This window comes from Lagenorhynchus albirostris, chromosome 10, assembly GCF_949774975.1.
Source record: "Lagenorhynchus albirostris chromosome 10, mLagAlb1.1, whole genome shotgun sequence".
Classification (NCBI taxonomy): Eukaryota; Metazoa; Chordata; class Mammalia; order Artiodactyla; family Delphinidae; genus Lagenorhynchus; species Lagenorhynchus albirostris.
In genome coordinates, this window is record NC_083104.1 from 104,349,088 (window position 1) to 104,364,595 (window position 15,508).

At 47.5% G+C, this 15,508-nt stretch overlaps 1 protein-coding gene across 2 annotated transcripts in view; it reads left to right on the forward strand.

Annotated features, from left to right (window-relative positions):
• The window catches only part of EXOC2 (exocyst complex component 2), a 156,064-nt gene extending 140,776 nt beyond the window's left edge, over nucleotides 1-15,288 (forward strand). For both annotated transcript variants that reach the window (XM_060163836.1, XM_060163837.1), the window contains 6 exons: nucleotides 2,599-2,654; nucleotides 4,606-4,728; nucleotides 9,921-9,982; nucleotides 12,127-12,186; nucleotides 13,903-14,034; nucleotides 14,250-15,288. In XM_060163836.1, the coding sequence (XP_060019819.1) occupies nucleotides 2,599-2,654; nucleotides 4,606-4,728; nucleotides 9,921-9,982; nucleotides 12,127-12,186; nucleotides 13,903-14,011 (410 nt within the window). In that variant the 3' untranslated portion in view covers nucleotides 14,012-14,034; nucleotides 14,250-15,288. The remainder of the gene's footprint in view (nucleotides 1-2,598; nucleotides 2,655-4,605; nucleotides 4,729-9,920; nucleotides 9,983-12,126; nucleotides 12,187-13,902; nucleotides 14,035-14,249) is intronic.
• The last annotated feature ends 220 nt before the right edge of the window (nucleotides 15,289-15,508 follow it).

The window sequence follows — 15,508 nt, forward strand, 5'->3', positions numbered from 1 at the left end:
TCGCGAGCTCCCTGGGGCCGCCTGCTCTTTCAGACCTGCCGCTGCCCCCTGCCCACCCCTCATGGGACTGTGGGCCCCCTGCCCCCCCTCCTGATGTGACGTGTGATGGTCCAGGAGCAGCTGTATGTCCTCTCATCCCAGGACCACAGCTTTTCCCTTCTCTGTTTCCGTTACCCCCCTTTTTTTTTCCTAATTTCCTAATTATTTATTTGCACCGGGTCTTAGTTGCGGCAGGCGGGCTCCTTAGTTGTGGCTTGCAGGTTCCTTAGTTGTGGCATGCATGTGGGATCTAGTTCCCTGACCAGGGATCGAACGCGGGACCCCTACATTGGGAGCACAGAGTCTTAACCACTGCACCACCAGGGAAGTCCCTCCAGTGTTACTCCTTGAAAGAGTTATTTGGGAGGAGGGTAATTATTTCATTCTTTCTATTCATCAAAGGAAAGTCTCCAGGAAAGATAAAGTGTTCTTACTTGTGCAAGGCTGAGGCGCTGTGCTCCTCCCAGCGTGTTACCCTGTAGCCACATAAAACGGGAAGCTTGATTGCTTTTTCAAATTTTCTTTCAACGCAAACATGGTCCTGACTCTTAGAAGCGCCTGCACTCTTATTCTTACCTCCACAGCTGTGTGTTTGGAGTTGGATTAGTGAGTTAGATTTACCTCTTCCTTGGGGGGCTTAATGGCTGCGCCTAGACCCGTGCTCTTGCCAGGAGCCGCCTTCTCTGGGGCAGCGTGGGCATCGGGCCCAGGGCGAGCGGTCGCCCACACATGACCTCAGCTTGCTTCGTCCTAAGTCCGATTTTCTGCTTCTCAGGCAGCTCTCTGGCCCCACTCGTCTCTGTTCCCTTGAAGAACCTGAGGAGCTCACAGCTGCCCTCATGTTCCAGGCACGTGGCTGGGCCCAACTCCTGGTGCTGGTCCCAGCAGCACTGACAGGACCCCGGTTTCATGGAGACAGAGGCCGTGGGAGCCCCTCCTCTGGCTTAGACCCTCACTGGCCCAGTGTCGGGCCGAACTTCTAGTAACCGCGTTTTCTCTCTGTACATGCGTGAGCCAGCCCTCCACACTGTTGCAGTTTAAAGACTCGAGACCTGAGTCCAGTGGTCACGGAGTTGACCCGAGCACAGCGGCTGAGGCCTGTGGGCCCCGTGCTCGTGGCCTGCCTCACGCCCAGCCTGGGGCCCTGGGGGACAGCCCTCCTCTTGCGGGCAGAAAGCTTTCCTGGTCGTCAGCACAAGTCACGTGTTCCGCCTTCGCTGATATGAAGACTTGTTACTCTGCAGCTGTCCTTTTCTCTCAGGAAGAAGCGACCTGTTTCTGGATTGTATTTAATTATTCTTCAACCAGTTTTCTCAGTTACTCTGTCAGCAAAATAGAATTAAAAACGCCTGCACCTCCATATCCCCAAGAAATATTTATGAGGTTGGCTCCTCAGAAGAAAAGCCGTGTGCCTCCTTACACACCAGGATACATGGCAGAACCAGAAGCTGGCTGTGTATTGAGAATCTGCAAATGCCACGTCAACAAGGTGATTGCAGTTCAACTTCCATGAATAATCAGTAGCTTGGACGACATTATGGGAGAAGATCCTCCTCAACATCATCATGATTTTGCAATACAGTAGAATTTTCTGTTTTGTAGAGAAGGAATTGTCAGTTTGTGCAATTAATTCTAGAAGGAATCCTGAGATATTAATTCCACTCCAAGTGAAAGCCATTGTTTTAGAGTTACAGTAAAGCAGCATTTTGTTTTTATATTTTTTTTCTTGCAAAATAGCGAAGGAGCTCTTAAGGAGCCATGTGAATGCCAGGACCCCCTCACTGCAGCCCCACACGGGTGCGTTCTCACACTCTTGTCGATAGAAGGCGAAGCTGGGTCCCTGTCTTCCTGCCACAGGTCACTGCTTGTAGAGAGGAGGCTGGACTGAACCCATGCCTGCTGCCTGCAGACTGCGCTCTGCCCTCTCGTGTGTGCCTGCCCTGGAGGGCAGCCATGCCATCCTGAAGTCATGGGTTTGTCCAGTCTCTAACTTGCTTTACAGAATCAGGTTGGAGTGTGTCTTTTTCAGAAGTTTCACCCAGAACTAATTCTTTTAAGATCAAAATAGTCATTCTGCATAATAATTCGACTTTCATTTGGAAGTAAGATGCTATAGTAGATGTTTAGCATATGTTTCATAAACTTTGGTAAATATCCTCCTTCTGTCCTCTGGGTTTTGTCTGGCGGGGGTGGTTGTGTGTGTGTGTGTGTGTGTGTGTGTGTGTGTGTGTGTGTGTGTGTGTGTGTGTACATATGAAGAATATGTGTATGAAGAAACTGAAGGGCAGTTTTAAATTTCACTTTTGACAGGCGGATCAGCAATTACAGAGAACAGAACAATGACAGAAATGGAAAAACAATGAAAGAAAACTCCTAATTAATTTAACCTTTTTTTAAAATAACTTGACCGAACGTAGCCCTCGGGCCATTTGGCTCTCAGGCGCCCTGGGCCAGTGCTGCCCCTGTGTCTCTCCTGGAAGGTGCGGGGCAGGGGCAGCCACAGCAGCACCCACACTGGTGTCTCCACTAAATGCCTTTCCCTCCCCCATCTGATTTCAGGGGTCAGAAACTACTTAAAAGAAGCATTGGTGAATATAATTGCTGTGCATGCAGAGGTAAGCCGTCCTTAGCTATTCCTAAGGGACGTGGGTAACTGGAGGAAAGAGGAGGCCAGTTCAATGGGTTTTATGGAGGTCTTTTTCCCTTCAGAATGTATTTTTGGTGTAAATAAAATACAACTCTGGTTTCAGCGCACGCACATGTGTGTTTTAACTGTGAGAGAGTCTTTTTCTGAAATTGGGTATGTTCTTTTCTCATAATTAAAACTAAACTCATGAATATTTGAAAGGTAAAGAGAAGAGAAATTGAAAGGATGTCTTTCCCTAACTTGGAAAATTCCTTGCCCCGTTTTTAACCAGTGTACAAATGAGCGCTGACATCTTACTCTCGCAGCTGTGGGGCGTGTTGGGAAGAAGTTAGGTGGTGGCCTCCCCTCAGCATCTCACAGAGGTGCCCCTGGACATTGGTGCTGCTGGTCACACCCAGCCTGCCCTCCCGTGGCACTTTGTGCTTAGTGTCCCGCCGTTGTCCCTGCTGTGACTGCCTTCGTAATTCCGCAGTCGTGGACTTCCAGGTTGGCTGTGGCCAGTGAACTGTTGTCCACCAGATGAAATGGGCCCAGCAAAGAAGTTCTCAGTAGAAGATTTCAGGCGCAGTTGACCGCTTCTCGAGAACCTTCTGAGTATCTGCGTCTGGTGCAGGTGCATCGGGGGGTGTCAGGTTTACGTCACCCTCCACATGCACACGTGCTGCCTGGGTTACCAAGGTGAACTGGAGAAATGTGGATCATTAAGGCTGAAACAGAAGAGCGAGCAAAGGACACAGATTGCAGCCTCCACCTGGCTCTGAGTCTGAAGCAGCCAGAGCAGAAAGCGGAGTGGGGTGTCTTGTAATTTTCATTTCCTAGTGAGGCAGAGCATACATGTTTCTCCATAAAGTTTTTATGTGATCTGACTCAGGCAGGAATTTGCCATGTACATCTTTTTATGAAGAGTGATATACTTTCAACCCTGATTTTATCAAAGACATATAAAAGCGCTTTTTTGTTAGGTTAGCTTCCGATAAAGTTAGAGTGTAACATTAAATCATCAGGCAGTGGAGACATTTCAGTCGTAGGTGGGCAGGTGGTAATCAGAGGAGCTGCAGAATATGTGGGCATTTTAGTGATGATGGTGATTCCCACTGAGGCAACTTTGATTAACGTCCACTGTCGGTCAATAACCATGACGTTGTTTGTATTAGGCTTTTCAAGGCCCTTTTTAATATATCCCAGTGGCTGAAAACAGGATTTTGTACTTAACATTTACTATTCCCACATGATCTTAACTTGCCCCAAATTTTCTTCAGTACTCAGGTTATGTTTGGGTTGACCCAAAGGTTTAATACTAGTGATTGAATCTGAAAAAAGGAAAAGCTAAAAAGAAAATACGATTTAGTCTAACTTAGAAATCAGGATAGTAATATGTTTCTCCAAATGTCCAAACTGTTAGTTTGCAAATATCAAAATTCAAAGCTTGAAAACAATGTTTTTGTCAAATGAAAGGAAATATATATTTAATTCAGCAAAGAGTAAAATCGGGAACTCTGTTGGCCAATACAGAATAACGTATCCAGTATGAAGTAGCATTTGTTTTGACCCAAGGAGAGTCTGACCCAGTATGTTTTTATTTCTATAATTTCCTCTTTAGAAATCGTATTTCTTCTTGTGAAAAGGGTAGAGGAGGAAGAAATCTTCAAAACTATTTCAGTTTGTCCCCATCAACAATACCTTTCAAAACTACATTTGCCAATATTTTTTAAGAGGAATGTTTTTTGTAACGAATCAGTGAATACAGCTTGTGTGCAAGCCCGTGTCTGCCTTTCCTTCGTCAATTCTGATTCTGCAGAAATACAGCTTAGGAGACCTGGGGGGTGTTTTGCTACGTGCATCCCTTTGTTTTTAACAAGTTCTGGTCAAGGCAAGTCCTCATAATGCATCATTTCTTCTTATTTTCAACGTTCTATCAGGTGTTCACTATTTCCAAAGACCTGGTGCCTCGGGTGCTGTCTAGGGTGGTGGAAGCAGTTTCTGAAGAGCTGAGTAGGCTGATGCAGTGCGTCTCATCCTTCAGCAAAAACGGAGCATTGCAGGTACAACAGCCGCTCAGTTCTGTGTTTAACTTAGTTGTTTGAAAACACAGAGATGTGTTTTCAGTCATCAGCCTCAGGAGGTCCAGACAGGCTTCGTATTTTTCTGTGGATCTGCTGGTTGGAGAGCTACATGGTCTCCTGTGTGAGCCATATCCATGACGTCGAAAGGTCCAGAGTTCCTGTCCCTTTAGAGTACAGTGACTCTTGTGAAACTATCTGAATGCAGATTCCTTCTGAAGTTCTGTGAGTTTTTCTGTTTTACAGTTGTCTTCACCACGTTCAATTTAACAGGAAATTTTTAGAAACTTCTTGTAAATAGTCTTTCCAGAGCATTCAAATGCAGTTTGCATAGAAACAACAAATAACTGTTTTTCTACTCATATTCCATTGGTTTATGTTGTATTTACTTAAACTACGTAATTACAATAGCAAACGTAACTTCTGTAAGTCAGATGACCCTTGGTTTGCCTGTAGCCAGATCAGTAGGAACCAGGGTGTGCAGGCCTGTGGGGGTGTGAGCCCCCCTGTACGCCCTCATGCCCAAGGGCATTGTGAGGGTATCTTCTTAAAGTACCAGAAGTTTTGCTTCTAGTAATGCCTGAGGACCTCCTATCAGGCCAAGCCCCTGCAGATAACAACTCTAATCCTGAATAATATATAAAAATAAAAAATGTAAAAACAAAAACCTGAAGACTCTAGAGAGTGAACATGAGTGGCTGACTCTGGAAGGAATGGCACTTGGGTGAATTCCTCACTTTTTATGGATTTTGGCCTGAATGCAGGCCCAGGGGAAACTAAAACTACATAAAACCTGTTGTCTTTTCAGTTTAGAAGAATAGGCTTCAGGGCAGCCACAACTACAGGAAAGCAAGGGAGGTATCCCAGGGAGCAGAAAGCAGGAGCCGTAAGTTCTGTGTATACACTGCCTGGGTCTCTGGTTGGCCCCTAAACCACACGCCTGGTCAAACTCCACTGCAGCCCACATAAGGCAAGAACCGAAGTAAGAACTGAAAAGCTGCCCCAGAGCCGAGGGTTTTCAGTCTGAGTCCAGATACATTTATTGCTTGTTAAAATAAACAAAAATCAGCTCTTCAGAAGCATATTCTAGAACCCAGAGTCTTCTCAAGATAACATTCACAATGTCCAGGATACAATCCAAATTTAGTTGAAATGCACAAGCAGAACAAAACAGGAAAACATGACCCATTCTCAATAGAAAAGACAATCAGCTGAGACCAGCCCTGAGATGACCCAGTTGTTAGAAATCAGACAAGGATTTTAAAGCAGCTGTGTTCAGTGATGTAAAGGAGACTATGCTCCTAATGAATGAACAGACAGGGAATCTCAGCAGAAAAATGGGAGCCCTAAAATAGGAACTAAGTAGAAATTCTGGAGTAGAAAAGTATAATACATTAATATTTTAAAATATACTTGATGGTAATAACAGCAGGATGGAGAGGACAAAAGAAAAACAATCAGTGAATGTATAGACCAAACATCAGTTATCCAATATGAAGAAGAGAGAGAAGAATAATTGAGAAAAAGTAAACAGAGCTCTAGGGACCCTGGGACATGTGATTCCATGTCCAATCAGCAGGTGAAGGATGGTCCACATCGTTAGTTATTTGAGACGTGAAAACTGACACAACAGTGAGTTCCCATCCAGCAGGAAGAAGAAAATTAAAGACTGAAAGCACCCAGTTTTGGCAAGACTGTAGAGAAGCGAGTTCTCACGCGTTGTCAGGAGTGTGAAATAGTACCGCTGCTTCGGGAAAAGTTCTTGCAGTTTCTTTGAAAACTAAGTATACACTTACCCATCCAAACACTGGAAACAGCCCAGGTGTCCATCAGTAGGGTAAACAAACAAATGGTGGATCCATAAAACAATTACCGTTCAGCGTCAGGGAAGCCACGTGAAGGGGGCCTTGTACTGGATGGATATCATTTTCGTGGAGAAAACCCCAGGACGATGCTGTCCCCTGGGTGGTTGACACCAGTTGGGGAGCTGAGGGGGCTCTGCAGGCGGTGGTCCTACACCTCGGGATGGTTCCCGCACACAGTGTGTGCAGCAGCCCGAACTCACCAGATGTGCACTCGAAGATTTGTCCATTGTGCAGTGTGTAAGTTTTAACTCAAAGAATCAAAAAAGTTGCAACAGCCTACTCCAGGCAGTGACGCCTGTGGCAGATGCGTGTGCTGTGGAGAACATTGGCGGCGGAGTCTGTGCTGCACAGGTGCTCGCCGTAAAGTTCTCCCAGAGTCTCTGCACTTGAAAAAGTTCACACAGAAACGCAGGGTGAAAGGGATTGAGCATGTGTATTGACCTGGCAAGCTGGCGAGGGGAAAATCCATCACAGAAACTTCATAATATTTCCATGATCATGGCTGTTCTAATAGTTGTGCAGGAGGAGATCAGTAACAGGACTTGTGTATGTGAAGATGAATTGAAAGGAAGTTGCAGTAGCTGCTTTGGGCCTAGGCGGTCCTGGAATTACAACAAAAAGCTCCCCTCCCTGCAGATTTTTTCTGCAGCCCATTTAGCTGATGACTGAGTTCCTCTCGCAGGAGGGTCAGCAGGCAGGGGCAGAAAGAGACATCGGAACCGGCTGGCAGCCCGGCCTCCTGAGCTCTGTGCCTCCTGGAGACTGGCGTCAGTTGTGTTGTGAAACGTTGGCCACTGCCGTTCGGGATGCCTGTGTGTGACCTCCTCCTGATCAGATGGCTCTGCGAGGCCCGCGTGAAGGGTTGGCCTGGCCATCAGCCTCAGACCTTCCCGAGAGCCGCCGGCAGGGGCGTTTTCTGGCAAACGGTCCATGTATTTTGTATAAATAATCACAGCTTTTACAATTGGCATAATTCATAGGTTAATTCCTTATCACTTTGTTTGAATAAAATTTCTAGCAGATACTAGTTTTACAGTGATTTAATCCTTCTAAAATATTCAGCCGAAAGTTCTACCTTGTTTTTTCTCTTTGATGTTTTCCTTGTAGGTTCGTTTTTATATACACTAGAATGTAAACAAGAGAGACAAATTGTCATATCTATGCTTTGTCATTACAAACTGTTGCAGGCTTCTAAACCCCTGAAAAATGAAACCAAACAATTGCTTTCCAAACTGAACATTTCACTGAATGTACTGTGTCTTATGTAAGTCAGCTTTTATCTTGATTGGTTAATTTAAAAACTAGCCATGTCTTTCATTGTTGTTTGTGTTTTTTGCACGCCTAGAGGTGAGGGCTGTGTCTTTAAAACAGTCTCCTGGGCAGCACGCACACTGCGGTACCTGAGGTGAAGGAGGGTGTCCTCGCTGGGGGCCCTAGGGCTCCGAGGGCAGCAAGCTGTGTGCAGAGCACACCCTCTCCACCCTTGCCAAGAGGTAGAAGCGTTAGGTTAGCTTGTTTTTTCTTAAAAGTCTTACGCAGATGAAATTCATATGCCGTACAGTGCGTCTGCAAGATAAAAAGAATACAGTTCAGTGGATTTTCTTCTGCTGTGTTCACAGAGTTGTGCAGTCCGTCACCACAATCCACTGTGGAACGCTGCATCACCCCAGAGAGAAACCCCAGCCCCGTTAGCGGTCACCGTCCACGTCCCTCCCAGCCCCCACCCCAGCCACTGACAAGCACCTGTCTGCTTTCTTTCTCTGGTTTGCCTCTTCTGAAAATTTCATAAAAGTGGGATCATAGAATATGGCTTTTTGTGACGGGCTTCTTTCACTGAGCGTAATGCTTGCAAGGTTCGTCCCTATTGCAGCCTGTGTCATGCCTTGTTGTGGCTGAATAACGTCCCATTGTATAGATATGCCACATTTTATTTGTTCACTCATCATTTGATGGACATTTGGGTTTGCACTTTTTGGCTGATACAAAGAAAGGTTCTGTGAACGATTGTGTACAAGTTTTCTGTGGACACATGTTCTCATTTCTCTTGGGGATACCCCCGGGACTGGAATCGCTAGGTTATGTGGCTACTCTGTGTTTAGTCTTTTGATGAGCTGCCAGACTGTTTTCCAAGTAGCTATACCATGTGCTTTCCTACCAGCAGTGTATGAGGTTTCCAAATTCTCCACATCCTCGTCGGCACATGTGACTGTCTGGTTGGTCGTAGCCGTCCCCGTGTGTGTGAAACAGTCTCTCATTCTGTGGGGTCGTCACTTTTGTGATGGTGTCCTTTGTAGCACAGAATGTTTTGATTTTGATGAAGCCCAAATTATCTAATTTTTCTTTTGTCACTTGTACTTCTATTGTCATTCCTAAGAAGGCAGGCCTGGCCTAATGTCACAGAGGTTTACTCCTGTTTTCTTCTAAGGGTTTTATAGTTTTTTCACTTACATTTAGGTCTGTGATCCATTCTGAGTCAGTTTTTAAGGAAGGGACCCACCTTCTGTCCTTTTGAGTGTGGACGTCCAGTTATCCAGCTGTCCCTAGCACCATGTGTTGGAGAGACCACCTCTCCCACCAAATGGTCTCGGCACCTTGTTGAAAGTCAGCTGATCGTAAATGTAAGGGTTTGTTTCTGGGCACGCAGCCATGTTCCTGTTGATCTACATGTCTGTCCGTGTGCCGGTGCCACACTGTTTGGATTATGGTAGCTTTGCAGTAAGTTTTGAAATGAGAAGGTCTGAGTTTCTCCAACTGTGCTATTCCATTTCCATATTGTTGTGTCTAGGACCAACTTGTCAAGTTTTGTTTTTAAAAAGAAAAAAGAAAAGAAAGAGAAAAGCCAGCTGTGACTTTCATAGCGCTGCACTGAGTCTGCAGAGCTTAGCTCTGAGGTTAGCATCGTGGAGCCTGGAAGGGCAGGGCAGGAGGCAGTGTGGCAGCCCGCGTCCTTCCACCTCCTGTCAGTCTCAGGACAGGACAGTCCTGGTCTCCCCAGGGAGACCAGGGGAGGCACTGGTTGGAGGGTGACATCTGGTGGCTGGACGGCCCTGGCACAGTCCCTACCTTTCAGAGCAGGACACCTGCCTCCACACAGTCAGACTTGACTCTCAGACAGTTTTCAGTGAAAGGGAACTTGGTTGTGGCCGGTTTCTTTGGGCTGATTTAGAAGGTCTGCTCACTCGTAACGAGCTGCCACTGTGGCCATGGGGGTCTGCCCTGCATGGAGCAGGCTGGGGGCTGACCCTCGCGTTGTTTCTGTTTGACAGACAACATAGTTCCCATGGTCACCTGTCCCTTTCTCACCTCCAGGCAAGGCTTGAAATCTGCACCCTGAGGGACACCGTGGCTGCTCACCTGACGCCAGAGAGCAGGTGAGATGCTCCGTGGCCGTGCTGTGAGTGCTCCGAAAGCCCCTGTAGTAAAGCTCGTCGTACAGGCGTGAGGTCCCAGGTGAAGGTGACTGATCACAGCGAGCGCTTGTGACTGTGGTCTCATAGTTGATGTGCGATCAGTTGTTTTGTTAAAAGCACAAACCTACAGTGAGCCAAGGATTCCAGAGACTGCTCCTTTGTAGCACAGAAGGAAAAAAGGTTTAATGTAATTTCATGTTTCTCATTCACTGAGGTAAGTCTTAGTCTCATAAGCGGTGTAGCAGAGCATTGCATACTTCTTTTGAAAAGGAGAAAATAAGAATTGAGTCAGTCTATTCATCACAGACTCTGAAGGGGACAGTTCAAGCATCATGAGTATCAGCATAAGAGGAAGACCTTGTGGTTTCTCTGCAGAATTTTGTAGTGGAAATTTGGTGATAATTCTTAGCTGTTTTGAATGAAAGTCAGGATTTCCTATCATTGAAACATCAGTAGGTGAACTGAAACAGCACTACCTACAGAAGATTGTTTACCCCATTGGCAGTATTGCCTGGGAAGTGTTGGGTCCACAGGGGAACTGCTTAAACACGATGTGCGATGTACTTACCGTTCGTTTCCAGCTTTAGACGGTGTGCTCGTGCCGTCATCCTGACTGTCATTGCTACAGCTGAAAACTTTTCCATTTTTTCCTAACACATGAGGTTATTAGCCTCTCACTTCTGTTCTGGCGGCTGACCGGGAGCCTTTCTGGTTCGTTCCCACCACTGCTGCTCTGCACAAGTGCTGAGTGATAGACACCAGAAAGCACCCGCCCAGGACCCATGGGTGAGGTGCTCTGCATGAGGACAGACCTGTGTGTTCTTTCCCACTGACTTGACCTTTCGTAGCCCAGCTTCCTCATCTGTGACAGGAAGATAATAATACTTTCTAGGCAAAGTTTTGGGGGAATTAAATGAGAAACTATGTCAAACCACCCAGTAAAACTCTTGGTGGGGTCACCTTCATCCTCTTCTTCTTGGTCGTGATGTAAAAATAGAGAGCAGTGGCCTCACATTGCTCTTCATCGAATGAGAAGAGGTTTACAGGAAATCAGGTGACAGTGGAGGCGGCGGTAGAGACTTCTCTCCACGTCAGGGAAGAGGACTGAGTGCCCACAAGTTGTGACCTGTCCCCACCCCCCCATACCTGACCCACCAGGAACAGCTGGGCACCCTGCCAATTTCTGGGGCCCTGTTGGTACTTTGCTGTCTCTCTGTGTGTTGCTCTGATACCTGCCCCTAGTTTGAGAAACATTGCTCAGAAGTTTATTTCCTGGTCCACTGATGCAGACGTTTTTACAAAAAGAAAAAAATCAAAGGCCACTTTGAAGTCAAAATAATTACATTTATTTCTTTACTTTAGTCAATAGTCATAAAACAAAAAGAGATGAGAACTGTTCCTTAGTGAACAATACAAGTTATTACCAAATAATCTCCCCTAAAATGCTTTTCATTTGATTTAGTAACTTTTCTGGTACTTTCTACTTTAAAAAGTTAAACATACCAAATTGGTGGTTTTTAAATCCACTCCCTTTTCCGTATTTCATGAAATGAAATGATGTTGAATTACACACACACACACACACACACACACACACACACACCCCTCTCCATTATCGTACAAATTTTAAATATGATAACAGCTAAATCCTCTTAAGACATGTTGTTATTATAAGAGGTTGGCTGGAAATCAGGCCCTGCACAGGTCAATTCTAGAAGTACCCCCTTTGTATACTGTTGCACAAGATCATCCCTGTTTCTACTTAGCCCTCTTCCTCCCTTACCAGCTGTTTCATCTGTGTACTTCAGCTTTGTTTTGAAAGTAAAGACCTCCTTAAATTTAATGACTCCACACGAAGCTCTCACCTACCACGGTGAGTAGCACCCTTGTGTAAAAATCAGCTTCTCCTTTGCTTTTCAAGTTGTGTTTTATTTGCTGGTTGAATTCTTCTGGCCCAGCTCCTACAAACCCTCACTTTCACTTTCACTTTTCCCCCTGCTTCTACTGGCCTGTATGTTTCTCTGTATGTAAGATGTGCTTTTTCTGACGTTCCTCTTCCTGGTGGGGCCGGCGTGTCCCTGCCTGGGATGCTGTCTGTGTTCCAGATCCAGTTTCAAGCAGGCTCTGGAAGCCCTACCGCAGCTCTCGAGCGGAGCGGACAGAAAGTAAGTCTGGGTGCTGGTCTCAGGGACCTAAACTCTTCCTCTTCAGGTGGAGACTTGGCCTTGAGGAAGGCGGTACTCGGTGGCCCTCAGGTATGTGTTGTTAGCTTGTCTCCCACGCGGCAGAAGGAGGTAAAACCTGGGTTTCATGACGATTCAGAAATTGGTTCTTTTACTGTTTTAAGTGACCGTACCAGTCCCTTAAACGTCCATAAGAAAGTTTATTTTGACTCACTCAGTAAACTATATTCTTATCTGAAATTTTTAAGAAAATACTTCGAGAACCGTAAAAGAGAGGACAGCATAGTAAAATGCAGGACTCAATGATTTTTCCTTCCAGTAGGTCAGCAGTGTACATTTTGTGCTCTATAATATGAAGTGTTAAGACTAAATTTGTAGACGTGACATAATAAAGTTATATACGTTTCGCTAATATTGTATTAATGGTCTCAGCCTGACCTCAAACTTTGCTACTCACGTAACAGGAAATTCTGACCCGAGACAAAGTCTAGGCCAGGCAAAGGTCACGAGTGCCCGGGCTCCCCTCACCTGAGACAGCGGAAACACCGCCGGCCTGGGCCCCTTCCCCAGCCCGGCCGAGGTCCGCCCACCCTTGCAGCTGACTGACAAGGCAGACAGTTACGGAGCCCTGACTGCGTGACACCCTCGGTGTGGCCTGGGGCAGCACAGAGGATGTTGTGGACACTCAGAGGGCAGAGGGAGCCTGTAGGGTGTGGACGGGGCTGGGAGGACGGGCGGCAGAGACCTTCCTAGTCTCCTGCTCCTCTCGCTGACTGCGTGGTTCAAATGCTGTCCATTCCTCTAGCATGAACATCATGAAAGATTGAAGCAGCCACGTATCGTTAACATGTGCAGCTAGTGCTCGCTAGGCTCAAAAGACCAGTGCTTCTGAGGCAGTCAGGAGCAGCAGACACCACAGTGAAGGCCAGGACGGGGGCTGTTTCAGGTCTGCGGGGAGCGCCGTGAAACCAGGAGGTAGTCTCTTGACCCCAGTAAGCGCGTTTCTTGGCTGCCTCCTCTGAGCCAGACGAGCTGTGAGGCCCCTGTGGCCCCAGAATGGTGCGGCCCTGTGTGGCCAGCACAGGGCACAGGCCCAGGCGGGTTATTGCTGGGGTGGGCGGCCCGGGCGTTCCTGCGCTGCACTCACCCTTCAGGCCCCTTCTCCAGTGTTTGCAAAAGGCAGAAATGCAAACTAAGAGTGGCAGAAAAGAGACCAGTCGTTGCCACGGGGTGGGGTGAGGGCAAAGGTGACGACAGACGGGCAGCACAGGAGGATTTGGAGGTGACGGGACTGCTCTGTCCCGACGGCGGGGGTCTTGAGGCTGCTGCGGTGCGTTTAGCAACGGGCACAGAGCTGATGCCAAAAAGAGTACATTTCAGTGTATGTGAAGTGTTTAAAATTAGAGGCTCAAATACCCAAACATCGGTCTGTTTGGGGGAGCATCTAGCTAATCTAGGGGAAGGGGACAGAGGGCGATTTTACGTGTAAGGCGAAGACGTCTGCACGTGCATGTCCTTGCAGCTAGCTTCTTTGGTCGGCTTGTTTCTGTCACTGAGTCCAGAATCCACAGATGAGTGACTTTCCTGGCCCAGGGAGGCACCGTGGGGCAAGGCGTGTGGGGGACCGGACCGGACCGGGCGAGCGTGTCTGGGTCCCGCCCGCCGCCCGCCCGTGGCTGTCAGCGCCTCTCCCCACAGGCTGCTGGAGTTGCTGCTGAGCCGGGTCAGGAGCGGCGTGCACCTGCAGCTCGCCTGCTTCCAGGCCGCCCCTCCGCCTGCCGTGAAGACGCAGGTGCCTTCCAGATGACGCGCTCCCCCGAACACCCACAGGTATATCTGGGCGGAAAGCTCCGCTTAGGCTTGCGATCTCTCTCTCTTTCCATTCCCTTGAATTGGTAGCTTAGGAAGATGTTGGTATGTGTTCTGTTTCAACCAAAATGACCTGATATAAAACGTCCAAGCAGCATTTGCTTTGTCGCTTTTATTACGTTAGGCCCCGTATGACTTTCAAATGCCTTTTTAAAACACAGCGTTTTCTCTCGTAGCTGCATGCTGCATGGTGAAGGCTGCGGAAGACGGGGCGGCTCAGGCCTACACCGAAGCATCTTCCGGGGCCTCCTGCAGCTTCCAGGGCACCTGGGGCGGCGACGAGAGATTCATCGGGAAGTTACATGCGAGCATCTGGAGCTTCAGCTGTCCTAAATTGTGCAGCTGTGCTTAAAACCTTTATTTCATACAGCTGGCTCCCGATTCAAGTAGACTTTTAGAAAAACGTGTGGTCTGAATAAAAAGGTGTGACATTTGGGCTGTGCTTTCTGTGGTCCTCCATCCGTGAGTTAACTGCTGCCGGTTTCTATGTTCACAGCGCTCGTGACATTGAGCCTCTTTTGTGTGACTCGCCCTGAACCTGACGTGAGCCTTGCGGCATCGTGCCTCCTGCCCCGGGACCCCCTTGCACGCGTGGGGAACGGCGGGCCCAGGCGCCTCGTCCGCACTGTCCCTCTGGCACCTTCCGCGCCACTTCTGGCCCCTCGAGTGGCCTGCTTGGTGGCCGCGGGGGGTCTGCTCTGGTGGCATCTGTGTCACCAGGCGTGGGAGCTGCCGCTTACACCGTTACCAGAGCAGGTCAGGCTGCCGCGACCTCCTTCAGAGTCAGCTTCCCTGACCTGACTTTGTCACACCGTTTGCTTCAGAAAACTGAGTCAGGGTTTTAGATTTTTCCAGGGATGTCACAGAATCCCCTTTTCAACACTGGCATTAAGGTCTGTATTAATACGGGGAGCTCTGCGGTCCATCATGGCCATGTGCAGTGTCCATCGTTTGAAGTGAGTCCCTGTTGTGTTTGTGCATTTGTTGCTGTTGGGGGATGGGGCGTGGCAACTAGAAGGGAACGTTTCACCTTGTACAGATGTGCTGGATAAGCTTATTAAGGAATATACGGACTGTCGTCTGTCCTAAGCATGTTAACCATTGTATCTGCCACGGCTGAGAACTAAATTACAAAACTGCAATCCTGAGTGTTTGTGTTATTTTAAATATCTGATGCAGAGCCTTCAGCCAATAAAGAGTGTGTCTTTAATACGAGATGTAAGTTAGTTGACGTTTTTTCCCTAAGCATCTTCATTTCAGCATTTTCATTAGCTGTGTAACTTTTTATATGTCTAGTTATAACCCTCACAATAAATATTGGGTTGGCCAAAAAGTTTGTTCGGAACTTTTGGGCCAACCCAGTGCTTAAATCCCGGTTTACCTTGTGTTTGTCTGATCGTTGTTGGAAAGCATTACCAGGGGTCCCGCTGATTCG